Here is a 22,469-nt window from a genome sequence, read left to right as displayed (position 1 = left end):
AAACCACTGTGTTAAAGTTACAGTAAAGTAGTAGTTCTCTTTCTTATTTGCTCTGAACATAAAAATTGTAACAGTTATGCTACAAAAGTACAATATCCCCAAAATCATGTGGTTATCTTTGTGAAATTTATAGAACTGATGCATCCACAAACCCATATGCAAAAAGTGTATTGCATGTTGATGATATATAATGCATATTTCCTTCATTACAGTTACAAACAACAGCATATGCAAGAAACTGTTAAGCAAAATATGCAAGAAACTGTTAAGCAAAATATACCCTGATAATCAGACGACCATGAAAGTTTAAGCCTCTTCAACAATTAACATCTTTCATAACACTGCTAGAAGCATTGATGAAAATTTAAGTGTGAAAAATGTACATTCTTTATTCTGCAGTTTAGATACAGAATAAAATTTAACTTTTCAGAAAATAAAACTATAGCTACAGCTTTGAGAGCTGTCAGTTTTCTTTTGAGGATAAAGTACATGCACTTTTTCCAGTTACTTTATTGCACATAATGTACAGTCATAAATGGTGTTTATTTACATGTGTTTTGGCAACGTCCATGTTTGCTTTTCCCCTCAGAATACATTATTTTGCACAAACAAAACCTTAAATGTTTCACACAAACTGCCATAATACAAGTCAAAGCATATATGTATATATATATCTCTTTATTGTTGCTGTATTTTCAATTAATTCTACTAAGAGTTTCAGATCTCGGTTAATCTTTGCCTTGGGAGGCAGACTCCTCCCAGTTAGTCTGTTGTCAAAGACAGACCCCCGAACTGCAGGCACCAAGAAATCAGGACTGCAGCCTGCTGTGCCTAAGCCCCAGCCCCTATGCACCACCTGCAATTAGTGCGCAGGCACAGAGAAGGAAGAGCGCTCTACTTTCATTAACCAGTTTGATTCAACATTGATTACCACGTGTTAATGCTATGGGTCATGTGTTATTTGGACAGTATTCCATTAACAGTGTTTTAGAGAAAAATATATAAAACATATTAAAACAAAACAGAAATTCCAGGAACAGTTATGTACTTCCATGTACTTCCAGCCCTAGGAATGTGTTACTCAGATTCTACTCTGTACAATGTACTATTTCTGATAACTGGTATTTTTATCCATACACAAAGAACTCAGTTTCATATACTCATGTTTCCCCCAAGTTAATTTCTTAATGGATGGTAACACACTTCAATGTTTCCCTGCGTTTTCAGGGCAGAAAACCTTTTAGTGGTCCCCCTCATGTAGTACAATCTGGCAATAAACCTTTTGCTACATGTAGATTTTGGAAACACTTTTAAAAGATATATTCAAATAAAAGATCAGTATCGTCAGTATACTGAACATATGCTCATTAAAAATATCTTAAAGATGTTCTTGAAGGCACTTTATAATATGCACAAAAATACTCTTGAAGAAACTATATTTGTTGTACTTTGGTACAACATTTAAGATATGAACAGCATTGCTCAGATTTTACTTTGAAAGTCTAGATTATATTTTTGTTTATATTCTCACCTACAAAAAAATATTTCCTCTAAGATAAATCCCATTTTATTGGATCAAAGACCAATGATCTAATTGTCTTGAATGTATGATCTTTCAAACGTTAAGACAATTTAATCTCAGAATGGTAAGAAAGAAAAAGAAGCTAATTTCAGTGATTCAACAATATTGAATAATATCCTCAAATTTGGTGATGAAAACAGTTCGTACCTCTCCTATAAGCAGGCAAAGTATAAAACAGTTAAATTTTCAGATAGGCACTCAGGTAAATTGAGAAATACCTTTAGCGGGCAACAATAATGAATATATTATTTTGATTTTAAAGTTTTCCTATTTTTTTCTGCCCTTAAGCTCTAAAGTACTACAAAATTTACAGCAACTTTGACTACTGCATATACTGAAAAATGAGATGAAAACACACTGTGGACAAAGTATAACAGCAGTTAACATCTATTGATAAAAACACAAAATAATAAAAATATTACAGAAAAGCAGTAGTTCTGGAAATAGAAGTATTCTTCAATAAAAACATTAAAGTTTTGTTTCATCTGAATAGTTTCACCTATACTGGACAGAGTACTTCACCTAACTACATGTGTGCCTCTGATAAAATTCTTTAAGAATATAAATTATTTGCTCTGTAATGACACTTGTTCCATTATCCAGTCAAAAGGTCCTGATATTATCTGTTATAAATATCTAATATTCCTATTATCTGCCTGTGGCTGAGTTTTAGGATAGCAACATGATCTGTTAAATTAAAAAAGAAAATTCTGCACAAGTGAAACTATTCAAAATGAATTAGTATTTCATCTCTACCTAAAACTTTTGTAAAACAAAGAACTACGTGCCATTAGAAAACTAACAAATGTCATCAAAGCTAGACTATTTTTCTCCATAAAAATGCATAAAATTTTAATTACTACAAATACTGTGAGAACTCTATAGTTTTATGTTGCATGTATTTCAAGATAAATAGTTTGAAAAGTCATAAATTAAAGGAGGAATTTGAACAGATTCAGATTCCTCATCTGAATTTTTACTATCTACAGGAAGAAAATGGACTTTCAGAAAGAAAACTGATGACATCTGAAAAGTTACCAACATTGAGGAGATCCCTCAACATTAACAGTAATTATGCCCACTTAAGGTTACAAATCTAGAACTACCTGGGAAATGTAAAGGAGCCTCAGAGAGTGTAGCTCTAAGAAAGGGGAAGCATATCTGTAAAAATATTTGCATAGATGAACATTCAAAACAGCATTTTCACCATTTCAATTCCCTGCATTCATGTTGCTCCAGTCATCCACAGGGATAAAGATCACATAAAGGCAGCTCTGGAATTTGAAATGGATGTTGCTTGGTAATTTAGGGAAAGGTGTATTTTTGTACTTTCTGCAGTCACTAGGAAAAGATCCAGTCTGACCTTTGGCTTACAGAAGTTGTACTCCCCTGAGCTAGGCAATACTGATAGACTTTGCAGAAGTACCAAAAATAAAGTTACTTGAAACAGCGTGGTATAAATAAGGCACTTTTGCCAAAGGAAACCCCCAGGTTTTGTGTTTCAATGTACAGCAATTCTATCCAGAAATATTTTGTGCTTAAAAACATCACGTGATGCAACAGTGAATCGGGTGCCAAAACCAACACATCCCAAATTACTGTGCGATTAACTGCAACCTCAGAATGGTTCAACAAAGAATCAAACTGGTTTCTGTACACCATCACGATTTACCAATACACTGGCATCTTTTGCTCTTTTGCTGTGAGCCAACAATAATTATTTTAGAGAAAGAAAAAGAAAGTGTGGAATTAGTAATGCAGATGCTGAAAGGCAAGTGGCAAGACTCTACAAGAAGAATGCCTCAAAAATGCTACTTTGTTCCCATTTCTACTGGCACCTATTCCCCAAGGTAAAAGGTCAGAATGACCAAAGCCAACTTAATAGTAGTGTGCAGAATGTCAGCTGACAAACAACATAAAAACAAGTCACGTTGTGTTATCTGTGGTCACGTTCTTCAGGGTTAGTCCAGTAACTCGACTTTACATTCTTCCGTCTTTATTTGTTTATTTTAATTAAACATGTAATGGTTAATAAACAGACATAATCCAGAGTTAGTAGGTTGGTATTATAACATTTATTAAAATAATGCTATGGGTTAATAGAAACAGCAAAGAACCAAAGAATTAAAATGCAAGCTATGTAAAAACCCAACTAAAACCCAAATATGTCTAATGTATTCATCCAGTAGCTAACTAAAAGCCCAAGAAAGACAACACTCCCAATATAATAAAGTACTGCAAAACAATTGGCAATTTTTCAGTTATCAAAATTGTGGGTTTTGCATTTTGTATCCTTTTTTCTCAATCAGGAAAAAAATTCTTTTGAATGTTATATAACATACATATAAAACAAGATAGAAAAATACATTATAAACTTGTAACAATGGCTGTAAATACATTATCTTACATGTTTCTCATAGGCAATAGGTTGGTTATGGTACATACATAGCATGAAACTACTAAGATAATAAAGAATAGACAAATACATGTCATCTGTACGGTTACATACAAGCGACACTCCCATCTACCCACTCTAAAAAAATTACATAATACTGTCAGAAAGAAGTCTTAAAACTACTTATTTTAATAAAGAAAAAGTCATTAAAGAATGATAATACTGAGAACCAAGGCATTCAGAGATTTCAAAAGTCATGCTTTTTTTTTTAAGCTGATCCAAAATTTTGTCAACTAAGTTTTCAGAAGTTTGTTCAGAGCAAACATTACTTTCACATGTCACACATCTATTCCATACACTTCCCCTCCCCCCCAAAAAAAGACCTTTGATAAATGTCTAAAATGTCCAGGTTTTATCATAGTTGAGATGAAACTGGATCAAATACTGGTATTGTTTTAGCAAATCTCTCTTCAAATGTTTGAGTGTCGCAAGTTTATTCAACCAACCAACCAAAATAAAATCAAAATGGCACAGCATATACTGTAAATAAAATCAACACAACTGTATGTGTAACAGGAAGACAAAGCTGGTGGCACAATAAACAAAAATCTAGCTGAATATGAAAGGATGAATGTCTATTGCATAGTAAATAAACTGATAATTATTTCCAGGTGAGACAAGATGTTAGATGAGGTCACCATGCAGGTGCTTAAAAATGTAAGCCCTCTTAGCTTACTATTGACCTTTCATTTGGAAGCTGTGAAGATTTGCAGGAGGAGAATAAGTTGACAAGAGGGGAGTAAAATTATCACCTGATATTTGCCAAGTTTAGTACTGAGCCCCACAATGTAACACTTAATGTTTTCAGAATTAAATACTGTGCGTTCAACAGCTTCGGCTCTTGCAATTGCCCAGTTATTCGAACCTCGTGTGGAAACAAGGGTTAAAAATAAGGTATAGCTGGACTTCAAAAGGCTGAAGTCCCTCTCCTGCTTATCTTTTCAAGAAAAGCCAATGGGCCAGATCTAACAATAGTCAAAGACGAGCTGAAAAGTAAAGCAACTTCCATGCTGTTTGCCACTGCAGGAGCTGTTCCTGGGAACTGGGGATGTGCTCAGTCACTGACTGAAAACTCGCTAAGCACTTTCAGTTTCATTATCTGCAGAACATCCATTTTCTGGGTGATGCCAAAGCCTACTACAGTTGATGTAATATTTATTTCAACCAGAATCAAGAAAACTCCTCTCTATCCCTGAACAAAAATGACGTAACTTCCAGCTCTACAAACATTTGTCAGCTAATAATCTCCCTCAGCATGAGACAGTCTGTATCACAGAACCCTTTGGTTTACGTTGCACAAGTACGGCATTTGCTATGATTTAAAAAGTAGAGTGGCTGAAATAATAATGGGCTGGTTTGATGAAAACTTAGCAAATACTTCACTTAATGAGATTTTGGCAAAGTCACATCACACTAGTATGGCAAAAATCAGGTAATTAATATGGTCAACTCATCATTTGTCTTCCCTCACAGCTTCTTTCACATACTGGGCGACTGAGTGGCATGCAGTAACTTGTCTGAGGGAGAAGCTGATTATACAAGACATTTGACTAAATGACCATGAAGAAAATAAGGCACTTCCTTTTCTTTAGACTTATTCCAATACTTAAAAAATAAAAAAGAAAGACTAAAAGGCTCTTTTGGTCTTTTGTTTCTTGACAACCACCAGAAAAAATCATTTAATGAAATAAAGGGTTTCTTTGTTCTTTTTTTCTTTTTTTATAACACTTGAAAGTATAAAATGCTACATTTCCAAAAATATATTTTTTTTCTGCACCAGCACCCTTGTATAGTAAAAGTATCTACTTTTTTGTTCATTTTGTTTCAATGCACTACACTTTATCTACATTTCATTACATGTATACAGCAAATAGGCAAGCATGGCTTTTACATCCTTAATGAAATTTTTTCTATACAGGGAGGTTTAAAAAAAATATTTGAACAGTTTGCCCAGTAATGTGACACATAATGCATGTACCTTGTTCTCATGTAATCTTCCAAGGAGATTAAAATATGGTTAAACAATTTAAACTTGTATTTCGCTTTAATAGTGTTGCTGTTTTGTTCTCTGCATTAATGTAGTTCTGAAAAGTCATCGTAATCTGCATTTCATGGCACACTTTCCTTTAAAATGTCCAATTTGGCAGGCAATAGAAAAAAGGCTGCAACATCTGCCCTTTGAGGGCACTGGTAGTGACTAAACAGCATATCAAATTTTGAATACTTTTTGGAATCCCTTCCCCAATGACATCCCTGACCAAAGGTTCATGCATGATGCATCATCACACAGTACATTCAGAGAGAGCTTTGACTTTTTTTTTTTTTTTTTTTTTTTTTTCTGAGAAGAAAAATATTCCTAGAAGTCTCTCACAGTAACTGCCTCTGTCATCGGGTAGTTAAGGGACATCTGTCTCCATCTCGTGCGAGGCCTCCTTACCGTTCGCTTGGGGCGGGACACTAGAGGATGATCAGTGCGGAGGGATGAGTTGGACCTTATTGCTTTACTACTATTCAGTGCAGGTTCTAGAACCACTTTCACCCAAACAGGAGAACAACAAAAAGCGGAGTTGGAGGACAACAATTTCTTTGTCTGTTTTGTTAGATGGTAAGACGAACGGACAAGTGCCCCAGCTCGCTGCACTGAAGACAGGCAAGCAAAGGCGTTTACCAGTTAACTGATCAGCAGGCAGGCATGGTCAGGTCATCATTGGGTGAAGAGTTCAGAGGTCAGAAGGTCATAGGTTAGTTGCCGGTGGCGGCTGGGTGGTTAGAAACAAAAATAATAAAAAAAATAAAAAAATAAAAAAACAAAAACAAAAAAAAAGAAAGAAAAGATAGAGAAGAGATTAGTTCCAGCTAGTGACGGCTTAATGACAACATGAAAACTAATCACAACTAATAAAAAAAACAAGCATGTTTAATTCTGACATACTGATCGACACCATCTACAGAATGCAATAAAATCATGACAGCCCTCCATCATGATTTGGACACGTGAAGGAGAAGCCCACTCCCACAAAACCGGTTAACAGGAGAAATAGAGATAAAATATGACTAACGACTAATGGTTAGTAGCAGTCGATGAAGGAAAATTGGAAAACAAAAAACGATGAACAGTTTCTGAATTGGGTAGAAGATTTCTGGAACAACAGTCAGTGCACAGCATCAGTATCTGACTGCTATTAAGCATTAGTACCTCCCCAGGTGCAAGCATTAAAGCAACTATTAATGATGGATGTGATTATTAATAACTGGTTGTTAAAAGAATGGAGTCATCTAAGGAATTCTGGACTTAGAGAAACAATTTGGTTCAACAAACTATGGGCCAAACAAAGGGTTTTTGTTCAATAAATTTTTTATTGCCTTTCATTTATTCTATTTACAAACAACATGGAATTTCTTGGCCTCATGATACAAAGCAGTACTATAAACTGTAGTCTAGCAACGTAGGCATCATCGTGGAAACCAGGAAAACGCTCAGCCTGCTACTATAGCTAGCATTTTCCCGTTCGAAATACTATTTTACACATATAGGACACTTATAAAATGCACTTGCATGTAAACACTGTAGAAGTCCTGCCATTTTAAAGTCTATACTTAAAAAGCTCTAAGTACATGAAAAAATAGAGAAAATATCTAATTGATACTAATAAGGCATTTTAAAACTACAAACAGCTCTCTTTATTCATTTTCAAAGCTAATACTCTGCAAATACAATAAAATCTGACATTTCATATACATTCCTGCTTTATATTTTTATATTTTAAAAGAAGCCACCTGTAAATACTATTTTCTTTTGCAAAAAAAAAGGAAAAAAGAAAAAAACAACAAAACAAACAAAAAAATAAAACCCAAAACCACAAACAAATTACAGTAAAACATAAAAAAGTTCTCAAGTGGAAAGTTATCATTCCCAATGTTCTTGAGCTATTCCTTCTTTAATCATTCTCTCGCATTCTCCTTCACCAAACTTGGTCCACTTAACAGTAGTATAATTTTTTTTTTTTTTAAGACTCATTCAACAGCTTAATTAGAGCTAATAAATTCTGAGGTTGATAAAAGTTTCTGTACTGTTGCCATTTTGACTAAGGCAGAGGAGATGAAAGTGAGAAAGGTATTCAGTGCAAAGTCAGATTTGTGCCATTACATAAATGAAGTCCAGTAGATGTAATATTCACAGATACCATCGATTTAACAATCTTTCTTGTGGGTTCATTTACTTTCACATAATAAAAGTGGCCTATCATTTAGGATACAGTTCATAACACTACAAAAAATTACTACTGTAACATAAATGAGACCAAACGCTCCCTGAATTTTATTTCAAAATCATGCTAAGTGGGATTTGTTTAAATTATAACAACTGTTTCAAAAAGAAGGAAAAATAAAAATAAATATTTTATGTGGCACAATCTTACCACTTTACAGGTATACTAGAAACAGACTCTTAAAGCATTTTGATACTCATTACAAATTTGATTAAAAGGTATTAAAATTTATATATAAATTATGTGAAAATTGGTTTGAATAAAACATTTGAGAAAATTCTCAGCATTAATATTTCTTGTGGAGTTTAAAATCAAAGCAAGCTACCTTTAAAAAAATACCAGGACACCTGTGATACATCCTCTGCCAAGTCTCTGGCCTTCTACAGTACACACAGGTTTGTCAACTGTGCAACACCATTTACAGTTTATTACAATTAAATCAGTCAGTCTCTCTGTTATATGAATCAAATTCAATTTTGTATTATTTATAAACTGGGGGTTTATTCTGAGTTAAAATGAGCTATATTTTCCAACCCTTCACCAATTCTACATGCTTAGTTGTAAAACATTTACACATTTGGGGATTCTTGCTTTAAATGCAGTGCTTATCTCTGGAAAAACAACCCAAACCCAACAAAAAATCAAAATTATGCAAAGAATAAAAACTACTTAAAAAGTGAATGCAGTAGTACTACAAAATCATCTGAATCAATTTAGAATTTAAAAAAAAAACCAAAAACCACCAACTTTAGACCCGATGAATGCAAAGATAGATTTAGTGACACTTAACTACGTAAGAAAAAAATTCCACATGAAAAAAATAGTATTTCGGTTTGCTGACATTGCTTTTTGTGGCCATGGCTATAGAAATATCCTGGTGACAGAATAGCCAAGTAGGTGAATATGGCAAATACTGACAGTATTTTAATTCTACAATATAATTTTAGTACATTAAAAAAATTTTAATGCTGAACAAAGTTGTCACCAAAACCTTTTGTGTGAGACTTTTAGATATGTGCAGGGATAACCCAGGATTTAAAATTCAAAATACAATGGAGTTCAGTTGTAAAATTAACTGGGATTATTTAGATAAGACTTTAAGATAATGTTTTTCTGAAATATCAGCATGGTTTTCCTAAGAGAGAGGTATGCATGATTTATTCCACAGGAAAAAGATGTGTATTTATTTATCTACTTAAGACAGTGGGTTTCCAGTATTGTTAGAAATGAATGCTGGTTTATCATAAAATGGCTGTATTTTAAAAGAGGGTGAAATGATGCCAATAATTAATTTAAATAACTTTAAAGTGACCCAGATGAAACATCTAGGCCCTTCAAAAATATTTAAAATCCATGTTGAGCAAATATTACAATGATAAACTACAAAATGGTATTTTCTCCATGAAAACACCCCTATCCCCACTTTACCAGTGTATTTACTAGTTGTCTCAGGTAAATATCTAATTGCTAAAAAGGTAGCCATATCTGTCACCTGAAACTATCACTGCAGATCATGAAGCATCATTATCAAAAAACTGGTTTTTGCAACATCAGGTCAAATTTTCAAAGACAACCAAATCCTTATCACCAATTTCTCTTGACTGAGATAGAAAAATAAAAAAAAAGGAAATATTAAAACCTATTTTCTTTTTTACTCTCTTTTTTTTTTCTTTTTGGAAACATGGGCTGTGACATTTAACTGATTATATTCTGCTGCCCCATTGAAGAGTTCTCAAGAAATGAGAACAAGCCAATGGGCTGCAAGTAGTGGGCAGTGATATAAAACAATCTTACAGAAAATTAAAATAGTGTCCTGTATCAGCTTTATGCTTTCTGTAAAGCCTAAGATTATATCAAAGATAAAAATGTTGCATAAATATACCAAATATCCAGGAAGGCCCCATTTACAGTATTGACCATAATCTGTATTCTCTCTTGTAGTTAATTTATGGAAGGTTGTGAGAAGTGTGGTCAATGCTAGGAGATGTCAGATCTGTCACTGGAATTTGGCTTTTGAATATTACAATATAATGGAAATCTGCACAAGACTGATTTGGGTGAGAGCAGAATAATAATACTTGGCACAAAATGCTTTGCATCCTCAAAGCCCTGTACAAAACAAGAACCCCCACAACACCCCTGTGAGGTAGGGAAGTATTATTATCCTTATTTGACCAATGGGAAACCATACACAGAGAGATTAAATGACTTGCTGAAAACCACAGTGAATCAGCAGCAGGGATGGGATAAGAATTCATCCCCCATACTGCTTCCTAGCCAATGTCAATAAACCGAAAATATCAGTTTTCTCAATTAGCTTAAACACTTCATTCAGGGGTCCAAAGGCATGACACTTGAGTAACAGGAGAAAAATGAAGATTTACTTTCCATTCAAAGGTTAAAGAGAGATGCCCAAATATTGGATGTCATCTCACCAACAGGTCTTCAAAAGTTGTTTCTCCTTCAGATTACACATTTTAGCAGCAAAAGGCAAATACCAAGAAATAGATTTTGGAAAAAAAACCCAAAACCAAACAAAAAACAAAACAACCAATGCACCCTCCCTTCCCCTATCCATACTAATTCAAACTCAAACAACTTTTGAAGTTATCTTCACAGCCCTTACCTTTCTGAATTCAGTTAGGTATCTGAGAACATGCATCCTCCTCATAATATACAGTACAGTGGCTCAAAAGTTTATTGGAAAAAAAAAGGAATCTAAATCTTCAGATTTCTCCAAACACAGACAGGAGGCATTTATTCCTTTACTTCTTTCTCATTAAGCAACCATCCATTCATTTTGTTTTGCAACACCAATCTGATATTTCCACGCCAATTAAAAGAATGAACTGGGGGCAGGGGGGGAAGAGGGGAACACAACCAAATTAATTATTGCAGCACTGATTTCATAGCGTTTCCTGATGCAGATAGATGTTTCATTTTTAAAACTCAATCAGTTATAGAATTTCTGTTAAATATATCAAATTATATCTATTTAATTGAGCTGGGAAGGCCAAGTTTAGAAATTTTTTTAAAAACTGCAAGCATTCCCAAAGCTTTAAAATATTAACTTTCCAGGTTTTTGAGAAAAATCATGAATGGGTGAAGACCGGGTATTTGGTTAACCAGCTGTGGTGTTGCAAATCTCATGTACACTCAAAGCACTTCTTACAAACAAGAACTGCAGAACTAAACTAACCTCGGTCTGCGGTCACAATCCTTTGGTAAGGATGGACACGCATATCGTGCCTTCGAACTTTAGTAGCCACCGCACCTAGTTAAATTGCAATTACCAAGACAAAGTTAGAAAACATTCACAGAAAACATTAACAGCAGGTTTATCAAAATGGATTTAAATGATCATTAACTACAAAAGTTCATTTTAAGAAAAGCAACAAGTTAAGGCACAGTAGTTTCAAATCTTAATCTTAAAAAGAAGTTTATCTGTGCAGATTAATATTGCATTTATTTTAAACATCCTGGCCTTAACCTGTTTAATCCATTCATTTACAATCCCAAAATTACAGTATTTCATGAAATCTATTAGACCCAAGCACATTTAAGCTTTACTAGTCACATATTCACTGAAGTGCCTTTCTTGCAGCAGGACTATTTTAAATAATGCCATCTTTAATACTGACAATTATTTGCTAACCTTAAGATCACTTCCAGTTCTACCACAAAAAAAAGTTTTAAAGCAATTCTTCAAGCCTACAGATTGTGATTTTAAACTTTAAGTCAATAAGTATGAACTGCAATGAATTAGGTGATTAGTAAAGCAAACACTATATAGAACACTTAGCAGTCAGTATACTACTATACACTCATAAATTACAGCTACTCTGTAATAATAGGACCTAATCCAAATTAATAGCACTATTTTATTTTAAATCTATGTGCAAAAAAGTGCAAGTAAGTCACTGACTGCTAGGCCAAGCTTTTTTCAAGGCTGCTGAAAACTAAGCATTTGTTAAAATTCAGATCTGATGAAGGATCAGTTAAGACCGTTCTTGAATTCTTAGCCTTTCGTTGGGAAAGCCATACCTGAAGATAAAAGGAAGGGAATTGAAAGTTAGTCACCAACTAAAATTTGATCTCAACACCAACATCCCCAAAAATACTGACAGGGATGCATTTCTCTGCCATTTTTAACAGAATTATTTTAAAACATCTTAAAGGTCCAGTACACAAATGGACAAAATACTATTAATGAGAATGAGCATATAACAAAATAAAACTCAACGAAATCCAAATTTAATGCAATTAACTCTATACAATTGCTCAGATAATAGAGCAGATGTATTAAGAGTTATAGATTCTAGGCAGCTAAAGGGGAGTGTGGGGTTTTTTTCCCCTGCTCCCTTTTCCTTCTTTAAATAACATTTTCTGATGAGGTCTGTTTTGGGCAATACACCTCACACAGTTGGGCCTGAGAGTATACAGTAGTTTCAGATGCCATTTTAGAAGTAATTTTAATTTTTCCCTCATATTTCTTTATAGAAAGTCCTGCAAGAAATCCAAGTTCCCTGCATTGTAATAAAGTGCACTCTGGAATGCTGTATTTCTTTACTTGCTATTAACTGAATTCAGGAGAGGGGCTTGCCACTAACAGCTACTTTGATGAACTCTTTGTGACTTTATCCCACATGTACCACAACTGGACTCTACTGGGAGTAGAGGAGCTAGGAAGAATATTTACATGTTTGTGGGAAATTAATAAACAATAATGCTATCATATGCTTGCAGAATTTTGGCAAGGGGTTAACTGACAACAACCATAAGCTGACAGACGTACTGCTTACTTTTGTCCTACTAGAATTTTTGTTATTGATTCACTAATCCTGCAAGACAGAAGTCTGAAATACATTTTCTTTTTTACTGTACATAATGTGGAAACACGCACACATACAGATAACTCACCAAGTATTTGTCATGTGAAACACTGACTTTTTTGCAATACTTTCAACAAAATATTGACTTTGAACCTTATTGTCCAGTGTTCATTAGAGATGTTTAGAATTCATGTAAATCAATAACTGCCACTGAACAAACTAAGATCAAAGTCCTATAAAATCAACATTATGCAGGACCAAGGTCATATGCAATTCAGAACAAACTGAAGAGAAAGATTATTTAGATTCTGGAGAGGGTAGGGAAGGAAGAAACTATTGGAACTGCTTGTTCCATATTGGCCAGTTAACTGAATTGCCACGGCCGCTTTATCATTCTTGCCTTCACACACCAAGTCAGTGGTCTGAAATATTAGGAATGATGGACATTTCAATGCAACGTATATAAAAGAAGCCATCAGTAAAGTTGCTAATTTTATTTTGGTGAGAACTTGGTTTGCTTTATATTCATTCACTGAAATAATTTTCTGCTCACAATATAATTTAGCGCTTTCTGACACTGAAGAGAGATTTATCAGCTGCATACTAAATAAACAAAAAATCCAACTGAACAAAGACTTCTCCACTCCCTCCAGTTTTGCTAGCTAATATGATATAGCAAAATGAGAAGCCCTCTCTTCCAAAAATTGCTGGATGTTAATTTATGTTAAAGAGAATACAAACTGAGCTGTTATTCATGGGACCCCAGGTGACATATAATAGACCTCAACTTGTATTTAGCTTCTTTCCCCCTTGCCTATGTATGGGCAACTTGTATTTAGGTTTTTTCCCCCTTGCCATCTAATATCATACAAACATGAAGACATTTATTTTTGGTAAATTTATGAATATAAACTAAGCACACACATTCAGGAATGCCAAACACATTTAAAATGTTTAAGAGCTGCACCACTTGAGCAGCTCACCTGGGCGGCTTTGATATATCTGAAATAAGTTTGTTGCTTCAGATTTTTTTCTTTGAGCTCCATGAACCTCAACCTTGCAAACACAACAGAAACACAAGCAACACATTCTGCAGCCATCCACGCACAAAGGTCTTACCTAATACACCACTAGGTTCAATAGGGTACTCAAGGATTGATGTAGCTGGTGCCAGTGTGTAGGGGTACTCGTATGGTGTGTAAATTAAACCGGCCTCAGGTCCGGGTGGAACTATTGCAGCGGTGGGATGAGGAGTTCCGTTTGGCATGACAGCGGTCTGTATTTGTCTGATCAAAGGCATTATGGTAGGGCCAGCTGGCGTAGGAGTACGCAGGGCAGCTGGTGGGAGAACAGGCGCAGGCCCAGTAATAATCCTTGGAGCCTGGGCTGTTGCTGCAAGAGAAAAGGCAAGGGCTGCTACAGTAAGCAAAGAAATTCAGAGGAAAGTATGGAGATAGCAGTACAAAACGTGGAAAGAATGGGAAAAAAGGGAAAAAGTAGGAAAGAAGAAAAATAAAAGGAAATCATTAGTACATGCGCTGATCACACAGTGCCAAAGCACACCATTCAAATGCAAACAGCTTTCCATTTTCCAGTGTGATTAAGTATGATCATGCAAAATAAAAAAGCCATTGTAAAACAGTGAGGTAGATTTCTCAAACAGGTTACACAGCACGAAAGCTCCATTTAGACCACATTTCTTCATTTATGCTATCAAGACTGCATGAGACTGAGATGCATGCAGGAAATACAAGGAAAATACTATCACAATCAAATACAGAGTACAAAATTTAGTGCATCTATAGAGTCCACAGACACTCAGTTATGCAGAGCTGCTGTATGAGTCTAGAGTTTTTACGTGTCTTAAAATTGTATTTAAACATATACACAATTCCCATTTCCAGGATCAGTGAAGCTGAAGGTGACCTAGAAACATGAATTGGTCCTGTCCTACCATAACATGAATAAAATAGGCTCAAATTTTATTTCCATATAAAATTTTTACCAAGTTACATACTTCCTTTGTATTAGAAGTTCACCATCGCCTTGCTTAAGTTAAAGAAAATAGGTGGTTTTTATGTATTGGTTTGGTTTTTTGTTTGTTTGTGGTGGTCTTGTTTGTTTTCTGAAGTGGTGCTAGCACGTTCAATTAAGTGTTATTTGAAGCCTGTTGGCACACCAGATGAACAACTTAAGCACTACATATCTGCTGGTAACAGTCAATCTTAAAGGGTTATAATTTATGCATTTCTATGCATTACTGTCGATCTACATGGATTTAATTAACTTAGAGGTGGCCTGAAAAGAGAAATGTGGCAAAGTTTTTCAGATTTGACACTGGTGAATATCTAAAATTATTTTTATTTTTTAAACAAAAATGCTCAGATAATATAAAACTAGTACTCAAATATTTATACTTCCTTTCTTAAACAGAAATAAACCTTCTACATCTTCAACTTTTCAGTAAAATGCAAACACAAAGGCTGAAATTGTCTTATCAAATAATGAGTATTAGTGTGGCAATCTCCAGTCAAAAAATAAATAAAAAATTCCATCTTCCCACTCACACTGATGCAATAGACCAATGGGAACAGACCAGAAAAAGAAATTGCTCAAATTATTAAAAACATTTCTGTGCAAAAGTTTGCATAAATTTAAGCTATTCTGAAAGCTATTTTAATCATAAATTTGCAATAATTTAGAGACTACCATATATTTAAAACTGATCTAGCTTTAAATATCATAGTGTTCATTAGGGCTGAAAGACTTACCATTACCATTGTAGTTGTAAAAGCCCTTGCTTATGTCCCTTTTCAAATCAGAATAATTACACTGGTGTAAGCACTCTCAAATTGACCTAACTGCATTCCAACCTTTAAACATAATCAACACTGAAATGGGGACTGTGTGGAGAAACAAATTTGCAAATATCAGTAGGTCCTTAGTGAAAAGACTGATTTAACTGTGCTTACACTTGACATCTGTATCACAGCTACAGCAAAAATGTACTTTTGAACAGCGTCAGCAACTATATTTTCAGGAGGAGAAATTAGATTTTCAACTGAAGAAAATAATCTATATCACACATAATAGGTGTATGCTTTCATTAGTAGGTGCGTGTAATTAATTTTCAAGTATAAACTTGTGCACACATGCGTTTGCAAAAGCATTTTCACACAAATGTAATGGAAGTAATCGTAAAAATGGCTCATTACATCACTGATCCGTGTGAACTCAGCTGTGAAATCAGTTGATGAATTGTTGGAAAAACATAACATTGGGGGTATGCATGCAAGCAAGATGAAAGGAAGGAATATAATACAGAAAAATGTATTCAGAGCATCTTGAACATCTGTAACATTTTAAAATTAAATCCCTAAAAATAAAAATGCAATGGAGTCTACTGTCCTTTATATGCTTTAAGGAAAAAATGACTGTCAAATAGAAAAATCTGGCTTAAGGGTTGAGGTTTACGTATTAGTAAATATTTACATATTAGTAAATATTTCAACCCGTGCATACTGTTAAAAAAATAATGGGGACAAGAAACAAGCTAAAAAACCCCGTGAATGGACATAACTTATCCCCCAAAAATCTTTTGCAACAGCTACCTACAGTTTTGTTGGGTTCTTACTGCCTTCCATTCTCCAACATAAGTTGCCACTGTACATTTTCCAAAGATAGCTTGAACATTCAAAGCCTGCAAACACTTCTATGGCATTGACCCTTGAGCTCATGACATGCTTACGTGATTTGATGTTGGCATCTCTGTAGGTGCCATTCAGAATTGCAAGCTCCATCAGCTGCATCTTTTTAAGGCTGTCTTCTCCTTCTGCCTGTGTATGAAAAAATGGGAAGGAAGTCAGGATTATGAACTCACTAGTGCACATGATCTAAGTGACCTAGAATAAAATTGTTCAAGTTCTAACCAAGCAAAATACCTGTTTACCATTAGTTACAAAAGCAGCAAGCTTTGTCAACTTTTCCATATAATTAAGTGGAAGTTGCCAGTTGACTATCATTAATACTTGTTAACCAATATCTTCAAAGAGTTTTGGAAAAGGTTCATAAAACAAATTATATAAATTAAGGATTAAAGGTAAATTGCATTTGGAAGAAATCACGTAAGGAATATTTTTCTCAAGTACATTTTCACGTACTCCTAAAGGTATCTTTAAAAAAATAGTACTATTGGGCCATAGGTTGAATAGCCATCACAAATTTTAAGCACTACAGTTTATTGTAATTTGCTCCATTACAGTCAATACTGACTACTGGGGGGGGGGGGGGGGGGGCAAACAAAAAAATAAACAACAATCTTTGAGTCGCTTTCCAGACAGGATATTGACAACTGCCCTGAGTCTGAATTCCTTATTATGGCACACGTAGATGTATTCTGATGAGAATATTACTACTATTTACACAGCACACACTACTCTTGGTTTTGCTTCAATTAAAACTACTTCCCTGAAGTTACCTACTCCATTGATATTGTGCAGGTTGCATAAATATTAAGTAGCGTTCAGTAGAACAATTCTCACTTTTTCAGTTGGTAATAAAAACACTTCTAACATATATTATAATATATAATAGTATAATTTCATTTTTAAGACCGGAGATTTTCTGGTCTTTCCAAAAACACTACTATTTGTTTAGTCTACACTCTATCGAACAGCAAATGTGATTATGATAGAGAAAACCCAAGAGGGATGGTCAATGTCTACTTTAATGTCAGATTACCACCTTGTCTCCTGTATGGAATGCCACTGCTGAAATTCTTAAGTCAGATGCATAGAAGGGCAGCTTTCCCATGAACTGCAATGCATTCTTCCTTTGCTAAACTGGATTTCTTACATTTTTACTTCTCGAATCACACAATATTTTCCAGGTATTTGGAACAGTATTTTCCAAGTTAATGAGCTTGTTATAGATATTTTACTCCCAAACTGTGGATTAGTAATTTACTAAAGTCCAAGATAAAAACAGTTTTCATATTTTATCTAAGCAAATCTAGTACTTATTGTGAGGTACACTCAAGGGTCACGACCCCTTGCGAAGGGAACTTTTAGCAGCTGATTTTTATCAACCACTCAAAATCAACATGGTAAGATGAGTCAACATTGAATTCCTTTCAAATGTCAGAAATTGAAAGTCCCAACTGTAATACTGGGGACTTGCATAAACACCAAGATTATCACACAGTAAACATTCAGAATATACTGAAAGTTAGACGTTTTCTTTGTATGTTAAATATTGTATGACAGGGCAAGCTGACACTAATACTAAAAAAGGAAATACACATTCAATTACCATCTTAACTAGAAATTAATTGTACATTTAAGTACCATACCATGAAGAAATGTCAGACTCCATAGTCCCCTCCATAGCCCCTTTGGAATACAAAATGTGCCGATTCTAGCAATCTTAATATGACACAGAACAGATTTATAATTTACATGCAAAATAATATTATCTTCTTTTTAAAATAAACTATTTTTCCATTGCATCTTTGCTGGTAAATTACCTAGGCAATCATGACACAATAAAACCAATTCCAAATCCATTTCCCTATCCAGAGCTCACAAATTCTCATAATTCTGGATATACCTTATCGAGGTTCTTCTAGCAATAAAGATTTTTTTAACACATTGATTAATCTTTTCCCCTCCCCCATAAGTTGTACTTTCTTATTTGCTTTTTGTTGCATTCGTGTATTTATTTATTTGAAAGTGTGTAATAAGAAAACCTCCTCACAATGTCAGCTGCATCTCCCATATAGTTCCATTACTGTTACTAAAATTGCACACTTCCTCCAAACAAGACCTTCAGGAGATTGATCTACGCCATTAGTGACTTTTAGTAAATGCTGAATATTACACTCCACTTGCTAGGATAATTTTAGTAACCCTAATCCCAGATTTTGCACCACAGTGAATATTTCCCAATATAACTATTTATAGGAAAATAATTTTAAGACAGAAAATATTTTTACCCTTTTGATATGGTCAGAAGAAGGAGATATAAGTCCAAGTAATCATTCTGACTTTAACATTTTCCTATAGGTCTTTACTGCTTTCTATTAGAAGAGGTGTTGCAATTACCAGGCTTTATGAAGTTTGTTTATGGAAGTAACAGTGGACTTAAACAAAGAAGATAAGTCCTTAACTTTATTCTTGAGATTTACTTTTCTATACTATGCTCAGCAGTTGATAAACTTTTCTTCTTTTAAACAAAACCCAAAATACAGCTTAAAATGTCCCTTTAACAACTGTATCAGTAAAAAAAATCAGAGATGGAAGAAGTGGACTTGCATTACCAGACATTAACACTGACTTCCGGTGCTTTAATTTTTGAAGCATTTATTAGATACAAAAAACCCCCAACTCCGACAAAAAATCCATTCCACCACTTTGAAAAACACGTGTAACGCTGACCACAAGGTCATGGTTCTGGCTCCTCCCAGAAGATGGCACTGTTTGTTGCACAATGCCACCTCTGCAGGACACTGGTGTGCAGCACTGCTGGCACCACCCACCCTACCAGTGCCGCCCAAAATCCTGCCAGCCCCTCGCACCCTGCCCTTGAAACAGTCACTTGCCACCTCTCCTCATGGCGAAGTCACAGAAGCGCCCGTGACCCTCTGGGACACACTGTTGTGTCCTTCTCTCTCTGGTACCAAGCCCTCCACTTGCACATCCTTCACCAATAGCCAGCCCCTCAAACTTCCAAGAGCTGCGTCAGAGCATGGGGCACATGTTTTTCCCTGCCCTATCCTCTCACTTCTTTGCCGACAGATGATCAAATGAGGCACACGAGAGCTATCTTAGCTCCAGGCATTCCTGCAGGCACTCTCTGTTAAAGCAAAGAGAGGTTGCATCAGGGATACAAAGGCAATCTCTGAAGGGACAGTACATTACCTGTACAATAGCTGCAACAAAGCTCAGTTATTTGTACCAAAAGGAAGCTACTTTGAGCAAACATCAATAAGGTCACTTAAAACCAGATTTGCATTACTAAGTTGAAGCTCAAGTGATTGACTCAAACCTCTCATCCTCTTAAATCTCCAGTGCTTTCCTTGTATTTATCATCTACAATATAACATACAGATTAAAAAAAAAAAGCCTTAAATGGTATCTTGAAACATAATTCTTTAAATGTAAGCAACTACTTGCAAATGCTCACTAAATACAACTACGGAAGAGATGGGAGCAGTAAATCCTAACAAAGCCAACTGTGCACAGACACCACTGGGTGCTGCTCTGTGAACACAAAGCCTCTAACTCCTCACAGTAGCTCAACTCTACCTGGGCTAGCAATAAACACACCTGAAGGAGACCAAATGCCAGTGAGGACTATCATTTTAAGTAACTTGCTTTCTAATCTTTCTCAGTGTAGGATTAGAGTTGCAAGGCACAAAACACAAAAAGTGCCACCTACATCAAGTCTCTGGGAAACACTTCCTAAAAACACAATTTCAAACTAAAGACAGTGCTGACCATACAAATGGCCAGTTAAAACCACAATTTTCTTCCCTATTTTGGGAAATACTGACAGTTTCACAAAAAAAGAATGCAGTTAATTATACAACTGCTATTAGTAAGAGCTTGTTTCGTGTCATGAAATGGGGAGCTTAGTTAAAACACTCCAATGAATTCTTTTTATTATCAATGTCCAAGCTATACTTCAACCTCAGATGTCCCAAGACCTCCAGAAAATCCTTTACTTTTAGATACTGAAATGCCTCTGATTCTCATGTGCATGCAGCACCCTGAGGAGTATCATACACTTTATCTTCTTATTTATACACAAAACATACATACACTAGATACATTTGTTATCCAGGTGGAAGACAGACAGGCATGCAGACTCCAAAGGTAAATGCCTTCATTGTGCAATGTCAATGAAGGACTTCAGCAGATGACAACAGTTTTCAGAGGTGAAAGGTGGACTGTTAGATTCTGTCAACTCTGAGAAGCCTGTAACAAATTATAGCAGAGAAGGAAACAAAGATAGTATTTAAAAGAAGGATCAAGTAGCAGTGTTTAGGACAGAGCAGAGATCCATAAATTAGACCTATAGAGACAGCCAGTGGTGACACTGCCCTGCCATACTGCTGCCAGGCCCAAAAGGAGCATCACAGCAGCTCAGTAATTCAGAAACCAAACCATCCACTCACTTATGTCATAGCTGGGATACCTCATTCTGACCGAGCTTCTTGAGCCTCACAGTCTCACATACAAGTCTCAAAATGCTCTCTGATTTTCATTATTACCAGGGCTGGAAGGGAAGGCTTTCAACACATCTCTACAAACATAGGTGCTTTCCCCATATAATGCTCCATTTTCTTTTAAAGTAACTGCTTTGGAAAATATAACAGATATACTTCTTTCTCCCTACATTCACAACAAATTGATCCTCATATTTAGGTGATGTCAGTGACTTTCACTGACAGTCTAGCTTCCAGATGTCATGCATTTTGGATCAAACTTTTGCAATCCTGTCACATCCCAGTACTTCAGCTGGATTCTCATGAACTGAAGTGAGTCCAGCCCTAGGAAAGGCAGCAGACAGTTTTATTATTTGGATAAAATGCAGCAAAGTCTGGCTTTGGGGACCAGTGCTTTATAAGCTTTTCCAGAGCTGTCCTTTCAGGCTCAGAGCAGGAGCAGCAAGTGGGAAGAGAAAAGGGTGGCAAAGCAAAACGACAGCCAGATCAGCCCGGAACACAAGGGCCAAAAACCAGTCTCCATCTTCCCCTACCAAGTGCAGCAGGCCTGTCCCACCAGGCTCATGGAAAGAACGACCAGGGGCCTCAGCAGCATGACAGCACCAAAGAGCACCTGCCTGCCAAGCCCCTCAGCAACCTCTCCTGCAGAGCTGCCTCCCTGCCTGCTCCACACCGCTGCTGGTTACACAGCAGCTCCCACCAGCAGCTTTCCTGCCACTCTTGTAGAGAACTCTTCCAGCTACCAAATATTTTATCCAAGTCCATGCACCGTTCCACACATTTGCTTCCAGCTTCTAAGAACACAGTGTATTTTTCAGAATGCAGGTAAAGGCAATAAATAATTTTTCATGCACTCCAAGCAGAAGGGCAGAGGACTTAGCAGTTATGGAAGAACACTATACTAATGAACAAGAATAAATACTTAAAACTCTTCCTCAAATAGAAAAGTAATTTAAAATTGCCACATAAAATAAACATAACTTTTCTACCACCTGGAAATACACACATTAAATATGAAGACTTTAATTATTCTTTAGACTGCATAGTGTATCTGCATAGTATAAGCCACCTTCTATTTACTAATTTAATAGGAATTTTGGTAAAA

General features: G+C 35.5%; 1 protein-coding gene across 8 annotated transcripts in view; it reads right to left on the bottom strand.

Annotated features, from left to right (window-relative positions):
- Positions 1 to 490: 490 nt before the first annotated feature.
- QKI (QKI, KH domain containing RNA binding) overlaps positions 491 to 22,469 on the bottom strand; it is a 150,565-nt gene continuing 128,586 nt past the window's right edge. For 2 of the 8 annotated variants that reach the window (XM_066546687.1, XM_066546692.1), the window contains exons 5-8: positions 16,886 to 16,973; positions 14,257 to 14,553; positions 11,505 to 11,579; positions 491 to 6,796 (exon numbers count right to left, since the gene is read on the bottom strand). In XM_066546687.1, the coding sequence (XP_066402784.1) occupies positions 6,780 to 6,796; positions 11,505 to 11,579; positions 14,257 to 14,553; positions 16,886 to 16,973 (477 nt within the window). In that variant the 3' untranslated portion in view covers positions 491 to 6,779. Of the gene's footprint in view, positions 6,797 to 7,374; positions 12,350 to 14,245; positions 14,554 to 16,885; positions 16,974 to 22,469 lie in introns of those variants that run through there. The other 6 variants (XR_010783354.1, XM_066546688.1, XM_066546689.1 and 3 more) reach the window with 6 other exon arrangements.

This window comes from Molothrus aeneus, chromosome 3, assembly GCF_037042795.1.
Source record: "Molothrus aeneus isolate 106 chromosome 3, BPBGC_Maene_1.0, whole genome shotgun sequence".
Lineage (NCBI taxonomy): Eukaryota > Metazoa > Chordata > Aves > Passeriformes > Icteridae > Molothrus > Molothrus aeneus.
Note: the sequence above shows the minus strand (reverse complement) of the source record. Positions and strands in the feature narration are given on the sequence as shown.